This window comes from Amyelois transitella, chromosome 31, assembly GCF_032362555.1.
Source record: "Amyelois transitella isolate CPQ chromosome 31, ilAmyTran1.1, whole genome shotgun sequence".
In the NCBI taxonomy this organism is placed as follows: Eukaryota; Metazoa; Arthropoda; class Insecta; order Lepidoptera; family Pyralidae; genus Amyelois; species Amyelois transitella.
In genome coordinates, this window is record NC_083534.1 from 3,402,157 (window position 1) to 3,418,301 (window position 16,145).

General features: G+C 37.6%; 5 protein-coding genes across 5 annotated transcripts; 2 read left to right on the top strand and 3 right to left on the bottom strand.

The window, feature by feature from the left end:
- Nucleotides 1–697: 697 nt before the first annotated feature.
- On the bottom strand, nt 698–4,103 carry LOC132903833 (uncharacterized). Its single transcript, XM_060953094.1, has 4 exons — nt 4,058–4,103; nt 3,602–3,750; nt 2,343–2,501; nt 698–1,123 (listed from the first exon to the last, which is right to left on the bottom strand). Exons 2-4 carry the CDS (start codon nt 3,740–3,742, stop codon nt 698–700), a joined length of 726 nt encoding a protein of 241 aa, XP_060809077.1. The 5' UTR covers nt 3,743–3,750; nt 4,058–4,103.
- Nucleotides 4,104–5,809: 1,706 nt separating this feature from the next.
- Nucleotides 5,810–6,805, bottom strand: LOC106138954 (probable small nuclear ribonucleoprotein Sm D1). Its single transcript, XM_013340263.2, has one exon. It carries the CDS (start codon nt 6,689–6,691, stop codon nt 6,314–6,316), a length of 378 nt encoding a protein of 125 aa, XP_013195717.1. The 5' UTR covers nt 6,692–6,805; the 3' UTR covers nt 5,810–6,313.
- Nucleotides 6,806–8,909: 2,104 nt separating this feature from the next.
- Nucleotides 8,910–13,869, bottom strand: LOC106138950 (serine hydrolase-like protein 2). The gene is made up of 6 exons (XM_060953140.1): nt 13,180–13,869; nt 12,176–12,307; nt 11,559–11,696; nt 10,805–10,964; nt 10,322–10,450; nt 8,910–9,589 (listed from the first exon to the last, which is right to left on the bottom strand). The coding sequence occupies exons 1-6, from the start codon at nt 13,235–13,237 to the stop codon at nt 9,298–9,300; spliced, it is 909 nt and encodes a 302-aa protein (XP_060809123.1). The 5' UTR covers nt 13,238–13,869; the 3' UTR covers nt 8,910–9,297.
- A 387-nt stretch (nt 13,870–14,256) lies between these two features.
- On the top strand, nt 14,257–14,933 carry LOC106138949 (protein D2-like). Its single transcript, XM_013340258.2, has one exon. It carries the CDS (start codon nt 14,373–14,375, stop codon nt 14,931–14,933), a length of 561 nt encoding a protein of 186 aa, XP_013195712.2. The 5' UTR covers nt 14,257–14,372.
- A 165-nt stretch (nt 14,934–15,098) lies between these two features.
- LOC106138948 (eukaryotic translation initiation factor eIF1) lies at nt 15,099–15,889 on the top strand. Its single transcript, XM_013340256.2, has one exon. It carries the CDS (start codon nt 15,258–15,260, stop codon nt 15,588–15,590), a length of 333 nt encoding a protein of 110 aa, XP_013195710.1. The 5' UTR covers nt 15,099–15,257; the 3' UTR covers nt 15,591–15,889.
- The last annotated feature ends 256 nt before the right edge of the window (nt 15,890–16,145 follow it).

A 16,145-nucleotide genomic window follows, 5' to 3' on the forward strand; every position in this document is an offset into this window, starting at 1 on the left:
GCCCTAAACTTGTACCTACAAAATAAAGATAAGAAAGTGGTTTGTGATTATTTTTTGATCTTGATCAATATCGTTTACATATACCTACATCAATTACACCTGTGTGGCGAGGGCATGAGTCTGTGGTCTAATGGTTAAGGTACTCAATATTCATCTTTCCTCACATGGTAGACCCATGGAAATTTCTATTGAAATAAGTAGCACATTTGTACTACAATATTGCGTGATGATGCACAGGTTTATCCAATGGCCCATTTAGATTCGAAATAAGGCGCTCCTTTCCCGAAGAGTGAGGACCTAACCAGAACACCAGGATAATGGCTAGTAAGTGGCGTGTCGGAAAAAACTTAAAGTAGTTACTTAGTTACATTTAGGTGGGTAAATCACGATTTCCAGACATAGCATGTGCTACGTAACATAAAAAGATTTGTTTGGGGAATTACCTCAACGGTCTATATTTTCTTCGGAAGTATGTACCTACCCTAATTTATTAATTGTGCCCTAAGTTAAATTATGATAGGTACCATTGTGTTTAAATTTGAAAGAACATTTTCAACGAATTAATTTGCCATAAGACTTTTAATATGATTTTATTAGATATGTAAATGTAAATAAAATTATATTACACAAACAAGAAATTTTTCACAACATTAATGCAGTAATAAGTTTGGTTTTTAAAACCGAATAAGGCGAATTTCTACGATACCATAGGTTCGTGTTCCATAGACGAAAAACTATGGTAGCTGCTCAATGACGGTTCTGTTGTTCCGGGATGTCTTTCCGATACAAAACTCTGCTGAGAGGAACGGCTTGGCTGTTTATAAGGCTTCCTTTTCCAAACGACAACATCATCTTTTGTTTCGTCAGAAATTTCCGCGCCAATTTTTTGACACTGACAGCCTTTCGACTTCCATATTTTGGACAATCGGGACGATAATACTTTCCGCTTCGGATTTCTACGTTTCGCTAAACGATTCTTGATGGTCTGTGATTTTTCTTTCCCTTTCTTTCGGCCGCTGCGACGATGTGTGTATTTCGGAGTAGGAGCGTCTCTCATTTTTATTCTTTTGTCCGTTTTAGTCAAATGTAGAGCGTCTTTTCTTGACATAGTTACAGCTATTACCTGTAAAATAATGTAAAAATAAGAATGACCACCAACGCCTAGAGCAGTCTACCACCTTTTGTCCCTATTATCGTCAGTCTAAGCTCCCATATAGAATACTTATATATCCTACTACTATTATAAAGGCGAAAGTTTGTATGGATGTTTGTTACTCTTTCACGCAAAAACTACTGAACCGATTAGGTACCATGAAATTTGGTATGTAGGTAGCTGAAGACCCAGAATAACACATAGGCTACTTTTTATCCCAGAGTTCCCGCGGGATTGATAGGGTTTCCATGCGGACGAAGTAGCGGGCAGCCTCTAGTGCTGTAATATTCTTCGCGTGGAAACGTTCCACAGGCAATATGGAAGTCCTTTGAATACCTACATTAAAATTTGCTATGTTTTTTTTTAAGAGCTTTTAATTTTTAGTTGGCAAGAATTCCTTTGTTTGGGTGTACAGCTATTCGTGTAGAGAGGATTGCGTTGATGGATACCTGCTATTTGATCTGCTATTACGTTAGAAGATCGTTGATGAGAACTTCCTTATAGTCACGTAGGGTTTTTCACAAACGACACATGACGACGCGTCTCACCAAGGGACTAACTAAGGGAAAAACTAACTAACTCATTGGGACTAATGCAATAGACGGGTATAAGTATCTCTATTTATCGTGTCCTAAATGTCCACCATTTTGATCACAACTAAGTTTTAGCACATTGTGAAGTACATGGTTGCTTACTGCTAAATAACACGATATATCGAATCTAGTTGAAACAAAGTAGGAGGTCGCCTACGCTTTGCACCGACCAAATAAATGGGCCGGTACATTAACTAGTAGTATGATGTCTTCTAGTAGAGAAAAATAGCGAAGCATCGTGTGGAGTGCTTCTGCCCCTTCCACTTCACCTCTTTTCCTCTTGGCTTTAGTCCGTGCATCCTCATCTCTGGAGAGGAGCCCGTTGTATGCCTTTGACCATGGATCCTGGATTGGGTGAGTCAGGTTTTTACACGAAGCGACTACCGTCTGACCTCCGCAACCTTTGCAGGTAAACCTAACCCGCTTGGATCTATAGTTACACATCCAGTTGCCTGAATGTGCAGGTTTCCTCACAACGTTTTCCCACACTGTAAGACCACGGACAATCTGTCAGGAGTGTATCGATGAAGAAGAACTGCTCATATGAGGAATTTGTGTTTGTTCTATACGAATGAAGCCTTCCTCCTCAAACTCACCCTGGAGGCAGAAGGTCTTTTGTTTAGCTCGTCGTACAACTTCGGACATGCCTGGTTGTGGCGATGGACCCGGTCTATCCTGTTGGCGCTCCGGCGCCCCCTGGCCTCGTACTCCCCATGGTGATTTGCGGAGAACTGGTCCGCTGCGTTTGGTACTTTCTGCTAAGATTAAGATGTAGTAGTTTGGGGCTGAATGAGAGAGTTATGAATGTGGATGATGCGAAAGAAGTGTGCAGGGATCGTGGCGTGGAATCCCGCGGGAACTTCGGTATAAAAAGCATTTGTGTAATTCTGGGTCTTCAGCTACCTACACACCAAATTTCATCGTAATCGGTTCAGTAGTTTTTGCGTGAAAGAGTAACAAACACCCATTCTGACATCCTGGCATACTCACAAACTTCCGCATTTATAATATTAGTAGGATGTAATTGAGGTATGAGGCAAGGCTAGTAATACCGGATTTTTGGAAACAGGTATTGACCCTGATGTGAGACCGATACCAAATGTAGTATCTGCACTGCCGGTACCGGTATTTTGCGGTCAGTATCGTTACTATACCGGTATGGGTAGCGGTAACAAATTATATTACCTCGTTTGATGTATTCAAGAGACAATTAGCCGAGCGCATAATCTCATTTTACTGAACTTTTGCTGTTATATTTTGTTAATTAGTGTGACAATGAAATTATTATTTTTTTTTGGAAAATGAATATGATTTTGTTATAATTTACGAAAATTAGTCTAAGTAGTAGTAGAGTACCTTAATTAGGTACAAACATACATATGGTCACGTCTTTATCCCTTGTGAAGAAGATAGAGCCAACAGTCTGATCAGCCACGTTCAGCTATTTGGCTTAATGATGGAATTGAGATTCAAATAGTGACAGGTTGCTAGCCCATCGCTTACAATAAGAATCCCATGATTATTAGCCTTAGGTACCCATATGGGAACGATATATGGAGTAGTCCCTTTTTGACGGCCTCTGTGGCGCAGCGGTAGTGCGCTTGTCTGTGACACCGGAGGTCCCGGGTTCGAATCCCGGCCAGGGCATGACGAGAAAAGAACTTTTTCTGATTGACCAGGGTCTTGGATGTTTATCTATATAAGTATTTATTATAAAATATAGTATCGTTGAGTTAGTATCTCGTAACACAAGTCTCGAACTTACTTCGTGGCTAACTCAATCTGTGTAATTTGTCCTTATTTAAAAAAAAAAAAAAAAAAAAAAAAGGTTTTTAAAAATACCGGGATTACTAACATTAGCTTTCCTCATGCCTTTCATCGGCTGTGGTAAGTCCTCGTCCACGATCCTGCACACCGTGGTTACTACGTCATCGTGTTCGCTTGGAACTGCGTACGCGCTGGCAGACGCCTCTTCATTTTCATCTTGCCTCGACATTTTTAGCTCTAAAACACTTATATGTATGAAAAACAAAGTTTAAAACACATTGTTGGATAGGTCTCGAAACATATCTATACTAATATTATAAAGCTGAAGAGTTTGTTTGTTTGTTTGAACGCGCTAATCTCAGGAACTACTGGTTCGAATTGAAAAAATATTTTTATGTTGAATAGACCATTTATCGAGGAAGAAATAATGGAAAATTTGAATAAAAAATGGGAAAATTTTTCATCCTTGAGGGCTTCAATGATGCTCAAAATAACTATTCCACGCGGACGAAGTCGCGGGCACAGCTAGTCTTTTCTAACGAACCTTATCTAACTAGCCGGCGGCGTAGCATTGCACGCGAGACGCCTTTTATCGCGCGAAAAACTAAATCGCCGTGTTCCTTTATATTATGACGTGAACAGGACAACGATATTTTTTCGCGCGATAAAAAATCATGTTTTACTCGTGGACCAACTAATATAAACGCGCTTGCCATTCTGCGTAGCACGGGGTAGGTTCGAATATAAATCCTATCCGTAGATACCTACTAATGATTCTTTTCTGAATTAAAAGAACGTTTATTAGTTTGAATGCTAACCGATTCTCTTAACGGAAAGGGAAAATACCTAAACTTAGGCACTACCTACATATTTCACTTAGGTAAATTCCAGATGGTGTTTTATTCTTCATCCACATTCATTATAAGTATTATTTATTTATTTCTATAGGTACTAGTGTAAATTAATTCAAGTAAAAAATATGTTATTTATTATACATTGGGCGCCGTCTATTTGCCATGACTGTTCAAGGTTGTATAGTTATAAGTTCCTAATTTTAAGACCAATTACCCTATACTTAGTTGGAAAATAAATGAATATTAATTTACCATGATCCCAGTCGAGGTATATACGGGAGTAACGTCTTGTATAATGCTAGCTTAAAATATAAGTCGGCAAACTTACTTTTCTAGTAAAAATAATATCAGCGATCAATACAATGGTTTAGTTAACATTATTTTTAATATTTTACTTTTTATTTTCAATGAGAACGACTGAATTTTTACATTTTACTTCTCCAATTTGTTTTAAGTGATTTTGATAGCTACTGCTTGTTTTGTCAAATTGTATTTTAAAAATGAATCAGAAAAAAATGAAATGAAAAAGTCTATTAACAGCACAGAGTGAACATAATGCTGTCATTATAATCCGTACATACATACATATAGTCACGTAACTATTCCTTGCGGGGTCTGCTTAATAAAGCCCATCGCCTTAAAAAAAAGGATCGCAATTTTATAAGCCTATCCCTTAGTCGCCTTTTACGACATCCATGGGAAAGAGATGGAGTGGTCCTATTCTTTTTCGTATTGGTGCCGGAACCACACGGCACTATTATATTATAATCCGTAAAACAACAGATTTAAAAACATTGCATCCATTCATATAATCATGTCTATATCCCTTGCGGGGTAGACAGTGCCAGCAGTCTCGAAAGACTGACAGGCCATGTTCATGTGTTAGGCTTAATGATAGATAGAAATGAGAAAGAAGAATCCCAAGATTATAAGCCTATCCCTTAGTCGCCTTTTACGACTTCCATAGAAAAGAGATGGAGTGGTCCTATTCTTTTTTATATTTTTATTTATTATTCATTTTCAAATAAAGAGCCATTTCACAAAAATCATGGTGATGGAGTTGGTAAGGTGCTCGGTTTAAATGCATGATGCGCAGAAAGGCACAGGTTTGAATTCCAACTTGACCATGTACCATTGTACCAATGACTATTTTAGAAGTTATGTGCATTAGTTTGAATACTAACCGATAAATATAAAATAAATATATACGGGTCAAATTACACAGATTGAGTAAGCCTTGAAGTTAGTTCCAGACTTGTGTTAAGAGATAATAACTCAACAATACTCTTATGGTGAGGGAAAACATCAGAGGAAGGAAACTTGCACATTTAGACATGAGCTTGACATTCAGGCAATGGTAAGTATAAAAGAGGAGTGTTATAGTTTTTGAAAAAAGCTAAGAGAGGGTGGAAATCACACTTCGGAAAGCAAATAATAACAGATTCTATTGTTATTATTTATTCAGTAAAAGGCTATCACAGTAACCTTATAAATACAGTACATTTTGGACACAAAGATTTGGAACATAGCTGTGCAATCTTTTCCTACAATTTTTTGTTTTATGGTAAGTAACAGGAAACTTTATATGCCTGTTTTACATCCTTCGGGCACACATTTTTTATCTTGGAAGAAATACTATGTTTCATAAAATAATATCAATAATTTGTTTATAAAACAGGCACTTATATGGATTTAAACATTATCTTATACATGCTGAGATGCATAAATCCGTGTGATTTAAAAAAAATATACCATCAACACTGATTTATGAAACTAATTGAGTCATAAGGAATCTTCTGATCAATTATACTAAAATTTATTGTATCAAAACACAATTTTCTATTCAATCTTTTAATTAAGAATGACAGACCTTAAGAATAGCACTTAAAACTATAATTCACAGATGTCGGATTTGAATTACGCATAGCGAAACAGGAATGGTGAGTTTAACGACGGCCCCGACCTCTTCCTCCACGTCCACCTCTAGGACCTCCGCGACCACCACGGCCTCTGCCTCTTCCGCCTCGAGACCCGCCTCTTGGAAAACCTTCCCGCTTCGCCCTACCTTTTGGCGCGTCATCTAACAGCAACGTCTCCAAAGGTAAACTGTCTGGTAACAGGTAATACCTGATGTTATTTCCTCTTATACTCAAAGTTTCCAGCTGAAGCTCTTCTTTGTTTTTCAGCGTAACTTTAACAGCCTTCAAATGCGTGTTCATGGCGACATCGACGCCGGTAATTGTACCGTGTACAACACTTCCATTTTTTAGCTCTATTGTAACTGTTTCATGACTGAGCTTCATCAAAAACCTGACTAGCTTCATTTTTAATACGGAATTGTTACAGGACTATAACAAAAACAAGTAAGTTAGTTTCTTTCTTACGATCACCAAAATTATAACCTCAACTCGTGAAACATAAATATGGCTGTCGCTTCTCTCGCTTTATTTATTAATTATCTTCGTCTATGGTTTTGCCTTTTATAGCATAGAATTTTAAACACTATTGAAATCTGATGTTGACGTGGCCGTCGTACCATAGTTAAGACTCACAAGTCTCACTATAGCCAAGACTGAAATTGTCGTGATGCAGGTTTGTAAATATTACATATATTGGTAATTGACTTTATAGTCTAAGTTGGACAAACACTCTTACATTCAATACTGGAAAATTGAGTAACTCTGTAGAATTTTTAATAGTGAAACATATTGCATGATAGACGTTGATTCACTAATTACATAGTCTCGTTTATAGCTACTACGTCCAAGCCTTGACTGTCGTGGCCCAGTCAAGACTAATGAGTCTTAACTTGTGCCGTGTGGTTCCCGGCACCAATACAAAAAAGAATAGGACCACTCCATCTCTTTCTCATGGATGTCGTAAAAGGCGACTAAGGGATAGGCTAGCAACCTGTCACTAGTTGTATCTCAATTCTATCATTAAGCCAAATAGCTGAACGTGGCCATTCAGTCTTTTCAAGACTGTTGGCTCTGTCTACCCCGCAAGGGAGATAGACGTGACCATATGTATGTATGTATGTAACTTAAGCACGCCGGCAAACCCTAACTATGCTTGTATTACTCACCTGCGCCTGTGAGTAAGACAAAAGATACACCTTGTCTATGAAATCAGACAGCCGCTGTCACTTTCCCTGCCCCTTGCTCTTCACCCTCTGTGCCTATATTTTTGTTTTTATTTGAAATTGAACGAATTTATCGTTACATCCTACTTAACTTCTTAAATAATAAAATTAATGTTTTGGTTTTATATAAAGATTATTTAGTGCATTATTTCTGTTTCTTGTATTTTATCATAAAGTGGAATACTTTGCACATTTACACAAAGCCAACTTCTGTGAGTGCTTAAAAATCGAATTAAGTAGGTACTTGGTACAATAAACATTGCACTTACATAGATTTATAGATCACAACATTTATATTCTGTTCTTTTTTGTAAATTCACAGATATGGCAGACCTTTTATTAGACGAGAAATGCGAACAGCTCATGAACGTTGTGGTTGATACGCGAAAAAAATTCGGCAAAATGTGTGTCGAATATGAAATGAAAGCGTCGCTTGTAGAAAATCAGATGTTGAATTTACAGTTGGAAACTATATCAAATCATCGATTCAAGCCTAAACACACGGTCCCAACCGAATTAGATGATACATGTAAGGAGATAGAAAATTTTACTTCAGAAATTATGCAGCGACAACAGAAAATGGAGATTTTGAAGAGAAGATTAAAAGCTACACAGGAAGTGGTGTTACAGATGAAGAATGATAATGTTGCCAGTAAGCTGATGGAACCTGTTACAGCCGATGTAATGTTGGCGAGGGCAAAATTAAAGAATTTAAAATGATACTGGTGATTTTAATTAATGTCATATTTTTAAAACCCTGGTGGTTGAACTGTTAAAGTGTTTGACTAAATAAGGATGGTGCACGAATTCTAATCTTAATGCTGTTGTGTATGAATGACTATTTTCTAAAATATATCGGTAAAGGTATGTACATATGTTTGTTTGATAACCAACGGTTTATAAATTACAGTGACAGTAAAAATGACGCAACATGTATGGAAAAAGAAATAAATTTAGTTTCAAAATAACTTATAAATTATCACTAAATGACTTGAACACAACTTGTTATACTACCGCTTTAAAAGAGCAAGTGTGGAAGAATCGACGGAATAAACTACACTGTACCATAACTCAGGCAACTGGATTTGTAAACATGATCCAGTTTGGGTTAGGTGGGTTACCCAGAAAGATTGCTTATAGAGGATGTTATGGCTAAAGTATATATTTTATTTAGCAGATATAAATATTTGGACATAAACAATTTTCATCAAAGAAATAATTAAATAAATGTAGTGTATATTCCCTCCGGGAAAGAGGCATGATTTTATGTATGTATGTAAAAAATAAAACACAAAATTATTAATTTTAATAATAAGAATATTATTAATTTTATACATTCCACCTTATACAACCGCAATTATTAAATGCAAAAATTTTTAAACGGATTTATTTTTGATTGTTGAATTGGCTCTATCAAGTAAATGCAAGAGCAGTGCACCCCTCGTTTGATTCAGCTTGTATAACTGGAAGGTTGGTAGATAGGATATTGTCTGTGTCAACCCTGTAACATGACATGTATACGGCTGGTTTCATCGCTGGTCATACGCGTACTTGACCAGCAGAGCGCTGTGAAACGTGTTACTATAGCATTACGTTGCAAAGTACAGCTTCATCGGCAGTGATGGTCAATGAAAATGCTGCAGTGTAGTTTGCTCCGCCTCTTCTACACATGCGCTTTGGAAGCGGTAGTAGTTATAATAAGATTTAAGTGATGTGACTTCAATAAGTGATACCTTGTGTCCAATTTTGAAAATAAATCTATCTATTCTATTCTATCATCAAATATCATCATAATTTCGCTCTAAAATGCTTTCTGTCCATAAACTCGACTATGTGAGGCACCAATTCTCCAGGATGTGTCACGTGCAAATCGTGATACGCATCTATATACACATTAAATACTGTAGGACTATCGAATACGAAGTGTTTTTGGACATATTCCCTCTCTTCCTTGGGTATTTTGGTCTTGGTCCCGTGAATGTTGAGGGTGGGCGGAGGCCTGTGTTGAAGAATGTAGACGAGGGAGTCTTTGAAAGCCGGGATGTTGAGCATCCGACGCATGATGGGTTGGGTTGATGTTCTGTAAAATTAAATTGCATTTTTAGAATGTGCTTCCAAAGGATTTTTTTCTATACAGGACAAATTACACTTTTTTTTTTTTAATTACTTAGAGTGAGTTAGCCTCGAAGTAAGTTCGAGACTTGTGTTACGAGATACTAACTCAACGATACTAAGTATATTTTATAATAAATACTTATATAGATAAACATTCAAGATCCAGACCAATCAGAGACAGTTTTCTCATCATGCCCTGGCCGGAATTCGAACCCGGGGCCTCCGGTGTCACAGAAAAGCGTACTACCGCTGCGCCACAGAGGCCATGAAGTAACCTTCCTGTAGCTGTACATTATTTATTTTTCAATTTTCTTGATCTATAATTTCTTTGATCGATTCTATTACGTTTTATAGTCTACAGAGTAGACAGAGCCAACAGCCTTGAAAAGACTGAAAAGCCACTTTCAGAAACAGTCACTATATGAATCTCAATTATATCAGTAAGCCAAACAGCAAAACGTGGCATATCAGTATTTTCAAGACAGTCGGCTCTTTCTACCCCGCAAGGGATATAGACGTGCTTATATGTATGTATGTATGTTTCCTTGATTGCCTTACAATGATGCCATGTTTTTCTTCATTACAAGACCAGAATTAAAACTTGCGCCAGATGAATATGCTCCTATTCCTTTTACGACATCCATGGGAAAGACGTATTGAACACATTCTTAAGCGCCGGGAACCGCACGGCGTTTACCTGACGAGTCCGTTCTCAGCTGCCACCATGGACCGCGACAGCACTGTCTCGGCCTGCTGCCGAGTCAAGTTGCGAGTGCTCATCGTGGATTCTATGAGCTGATCGCGCGAGAACAACCTTGGGGGTGCCCTGAAATGTAAATAAGTAAATGCTTTATTGTTCACTAAAGGAGTACATCTATACTAATATTATAAAGTTGAAGAGTTTGTTTGAACGCGCTAATCTCAGGAACTACTGGTTCGAATTGAAAAATTCAGATGGTGTAGTAATAGCGGCAGGTTGCTAGCCCATCGCCTTAAAAAGAATCCCAAGTTTGTAATCCTATCCCTTAGTCGCCTTTTACGACATCCACGGGAAAGAGATGAAGTGGTATTATTCTTTTTTGTATTGGTGCCGGGAACCACACAGCACAGCGCTGCTCCAATATTTTCTTGTGTAACTATGAAAAAAAAAATAAGTTTAAAAAAAAATCTATCAACTCACCCGTTGTACAAATGATAATGGTCGTAATAATATTCATGACACCACTTAAACCAGAACGCGTGGGCTTCGTTCAGATAATAATATGCTGTCAACGCTAGCAGAGGATCTATTTTGATGATCCTCTTGATTTTACCGGGGTAAAGATGGTGATACAAAGATGCTGTAAGAAATATAACAAATAATTTGTACAACATAAACACTCGCACCTTACTAAATCAAAAAACAAACTAAATTGAAATTGCTTCATCCGTTTGTGAGCTATGATACCACTAACAGACAAACACGACAAACTTATAACACCCCGCTTTTCCCGTCGAGGGTTAAAATGCGTGAACAATGCACGTGGAGGTATTGATTCAAATTATGCTGTGTTATGTACCTACATTAGTTTAAGTGCCAACCAATGCTCTTACGATGAGGGAAAACATCGTGAATAAACCTGCATAACTGACTGAAAATGCAGGTGCAACCATAAAGATGTGGGGATCCTTTTTAAAGTGCCGTGTGGTTCCCGGCACCAATACAGAAAAGAAAAGGACCACTCCATATCTGGATTCCATGGATGTCGTAAAAAGCGACTAAGGAATAGGCAAGTAAACTTGGGATACTCCATTTAGGCGATGGGCTAGCAACCTGTCACTATTTGAATCTCAATTCTATCATTAAGCCGAACAGCTGAACGTGGCCTATCGGTCTTTCAGCTCTGTCTTCCCCACAAGCACTAAAGACGTGGTTATATGTATGAAAGCCTTACCAATTAAACATCCCATGGAATGTGCCACACACATGAAGCTCCTCCACTGCAAATGGTTAACTATATCCTTAATGGTTTCCACGACGAAGGCTTGCTGGACTAGCAGACTGGTGGCGACGTGATCCGATTTGCCGTGCCCTGAAAATTAGACGAATTAATAACTTTTGTGAAAGAGAACGGCTTACAATCGATATCTTCCTTTTTTAAGACGGTTTAAACCTTCTCCTAAGTGTATCTAAATAAACATTTTCCTGAAAACCGCATCAAAATCGGTTCAGCGAAACGCGAGATAATAGCAGACAAACATACATAATACATAACATACAGGTGAAACTGAGAACCACCTTTTTTGGAGGTGTTAATTATATTGTTTGAAGTTCGAGACTTGTGTGTCATTAGATACTAACTCTACATATTTTATAATGATTACTTAGGTATACTTACAAATGTATGAACCGATTTTGATGCAGTTTTCAGGAAAGTGTTTGTTCCACTTAGGAGAAAGTATAAAAAATTTAACCGACTTCACAAAAACAGGACTTCGATTGGAGGCGGTTCTATTTTTACCAAAGTTATTTTAACTACCTATAATAAAGGACATTTTCATCAGATCTCACCAGGAAAGTCGAAGCTGACATAGTGATACGTGTCCGGCAGTAGAGACACCAAAGGTTCGAAGGTGGCCGCCGAGTCCATGTAGCCGTGTACCAGGAGAACTCCTGGCTTGTACCTGTCTCCCCAGCTGATTACTGCAATAAGTATAAATATACATATATACGGGACAAATTACACGGATTGAGTAAGCCTCGAAGTAAGAGACTTGCGTTACGAGATACTAACTCAAATATACAAATTCTCGTGTCACAATGTTCGTTCCCGTACTCCTCCGAAACGGCATGACCGATTGTCATGAAATTTTGTGAGCATCTTGAGTAGGTCTGAGAATCGGCCAACATCTATTTTTACGTTTATTAATATCAGTAAGTTTATATATTATTAATGATGTTCACAAGCCAATGCCTTTATTTACATACTCGTGCCCATACATACATTGGGCACGAGTATATCCTTAGATTCTTTCGCTCCTTAGTCGCCGTTTTTTCACGCGATAAACTGTCGCTATTTAGCTTTTAATTATGACGTGAAACGGACCAGCGATTGTTTATCGCGCGATAAAAATGTCGTAGCGTGCGATGTAGAACATACTCAACATCTACCTACCCCGAAGTTGAGATGGACGAGACATATTCTAACCACACGGTACAAACCAGAAACATGGGTACATAAAAACACGCCGCTTTCCAGGAAGGGTAGGCAGGCAGAGTCTAAATCTTCACTTCAATTGTTTTTCACTTTTCGTGACTAGCGATCCATAGCGATCATACAAACTCAAGTAGGTACCTACAAAATTTTGCTCGTGAAATGGTTTGTATGTAGAAATTTACCGTAACATACAAAAATGATTGATTTTAAATGATGATAAAATGTAAAAGCCTGTCTTAAATTGAAGCACTTTAATAAAGGACTACAATTATTTACTTAGGTACCTGAAGATAATTTGGGTTAAACAACTAAATTAAAAATATATAAATAAAATTAAAATTATGCTGGCAATACTTACTCGCAATTTTTCCCCATTTTGTATTTAAAAACCACTCTTTAGTTAATTTTGCTTTCATTTTAGCATCCGTTTCTTATCTTAGACTGAAGTACATAAAGTAGTGTAATATTTTAAAATTTGCTGAATTAATTAATTTACACTTTTATTTTTAAGTTTCTCTTTTGCACATTGTATTTGTTTTTGTTCAATAATACCTACTAGAGCTTATTTTATTAACCCCGCAAAAACAATAACTTTCTTATTTACGTATACTTTAGTCGGTAGATTAGATACCTATTTACTTTTAATATTTATGTAGTTTGTCTCAACATAATACAATCACATCACGCACACCACAAATAATGAATGTATAAAATATTATTATCTACGTTTATCTAATTATTATTCGCCAAAGAGATAATCGCGTATATCCAGACAGTATTAACTATCAACTAAATCATTTGCTATTTGGAATTTGTACAGGTGAATGTTTTTATCAAGGTTAAAGTCAAAAGGCGAATGGAAGGTTTTCGTCATATTTATTTTGTTATCGGGCATATATAGCTCATTTACGCTTTTCTGTTGTCGAACTTGTCGATAAAACTGAAAACAATTATCTACTTTTGAATTGTACTAGTTTATGAATGAATGCTAGTATTTTTGCGTAGAATTGATTGATCATGAAATGCATGAATGTATCAATCAAACTATAAAAACACAGATAAAAATTTGAAATGACGTCACGTTAAGTTCTCAGCTCTTTTTTTTTTGTTTTTTTTTTTATCGCTAAGCGATGATGTTCACGGCCATGGATACATCTTTTTAAAAATAATTTAGTGTTAAAGTGTGTAAGTATTTTGGCAGCATGTATAAGATATACACCGAGATAAGCTGGGGTTTTATTTGAAAAGAATAATCATTATTTGGCGCATATATGACATTTATTTGACATCAAAGTTACATTGATAGTGGCATTCACAATAGCAATCAGCATGAAGCCCGACACGTTTTTCTTTAGGATTTAGAAAAATAATCGTTGCTAAGCAGTTTCGTTTGTATGTTGCCTAGCAGCTCAGTTGGGCGGTAGAATATATCATATCGTCTTTATTTCCAGGCTGGGTTTGTTTAGCTAAAAAACAGGAGTTCAAACGAAAATAGGAATTTGGGAAAATAGTGGTGATCTCAAAGGTTTTACGCTTATTTTTTAGCCCACTATGGCGAATGTACAAGGACTTTTCAAGGAACATTGCATCGTTCCGGATGTTATAAATATGGCTCCTTCTGAATTGCTGGACGTTCAATATACAAGTGGAGTTCGCGTCGAAATAGGCAAGGAATTGACTCCTACTCAAGTAAAAGATAAACCAGTTGTGAAGTGGGCGGCTAAGGAATCTGAATATTATACTTTGGCTATGGTGGACCCCGATGCTCCAAGTCGTGAGAATCCTAAATTCAGAGAATGGCATCACTGGCTTGTAGGAAATATTCTCGCAAACAATTTAGAGAAAGGAGAGGTTTTGTCGGATTATATTGGCTCTGGGCCACCCAAAGGAACTGGGCTCCACCGCTACGTATACTTGCTTTACAAGCAACCAGAAAAATGCAACTTCTCAAAAATTCCAAAGTTGCCCAATAATTCTGGTGATAAAAGAGGCAAGTTTTCGATCTCAAAATTCGCTCAGCAGTTTAAACTTGGAGTGCCAATAGCTGGAAATTTTTACGTTGCACAATATGATGACTATGTGCCAAAATTGTACGCTAAACTAAAAGGTTAAATAATACCTGAATAAAAACAAAAAAAATTGGTTTCTATTTAAAAAATTAAATCGATCGATTCATCGCTTTCATCATAATTTTTTAGTGTGAACGCATCCAAAGCTAACGTCAAGTTGTCTATGGCCGATCGATATTTCCGCCTCCGCGTGACAATTTCATTTTTCGGCCCGTCGCTCCGCCATTACACTTTGGAGTTTTGAGTAAATTGGTCGTTGACTGCGTACAGTCGTCAAGCGCCGCGCGTTATCAGTGACAGCTTACAAAGTTGAAGTGCGTCGTATCGCAGTGTTTCGTTGGAACAAAGAGAAGGCACGTTCAATCGTATGTCCATCCAGAATCTCAACACATTCGATCCATTCGCCGATGCTATTAAAAGCTCGGAGGACGACGTACAAGATGGTTTAGTCCACGTCCGAATCCAGCAGCGGAGCGGGCGCAAGACGCTGACTACGGTGCAGGGTCTGTCATCCGAGTATGACCTGAAGAAGATAGTGCGGGCATGCAAGAAGGAGTTTGCGTGCAACGGGACCGTTGTGGAGCACCCGGAGTACGGCGAAGTGTTACAACTGCAGGGCGATCAACGAGAGAACATTTGCCAGTGGCTGACGAAGTCTGGTCTGGTTAAGCCCGACCAACTGAAGGTGCACGGCTTTTAAGCCAATCTATATCATGAAAATCATTATAGTCTGTCGATGACGCGCGTGTTATAATAAAACCCTTCGAATATGTATTTAGAAAGCATCGACGTTTACAGAGAGAGGACTGGCAGGCCTTTCAGGCCCTCGCCCCGTGCCTTCGTTACTCCCATGTGTAAAGTGTACGCCGTCTAAAGTCTTTAGTTGCAATTTCAAACCGAACGAGGATACATACATATAATAAATAATACACGTTTTTTTACGACATTGTATTTTTTAAATTTCTGTAATGATTGAATTAATAAATATGTTTTTGTATATGTGTGCTCTTTTTTTTTTTGCTGTGGTGGCAAACAAGCTACATAACGGGAAATTTGCGAGACTGCCAACGCACGCCCAACCCAACGCCAGTGAAAGTTTCCACTCCACTTGTGTTAAATTCTTAATAACAATCGTAATGTTGACTCATTCGCAGCTATTGAGTCATTGTCTGTGATTTTTCTGTTAGGTTATGTTTTCCTAATACAATAAAGATCGATCAATCTAGCCAAGGCCAATTTGTGATACATTAAAATA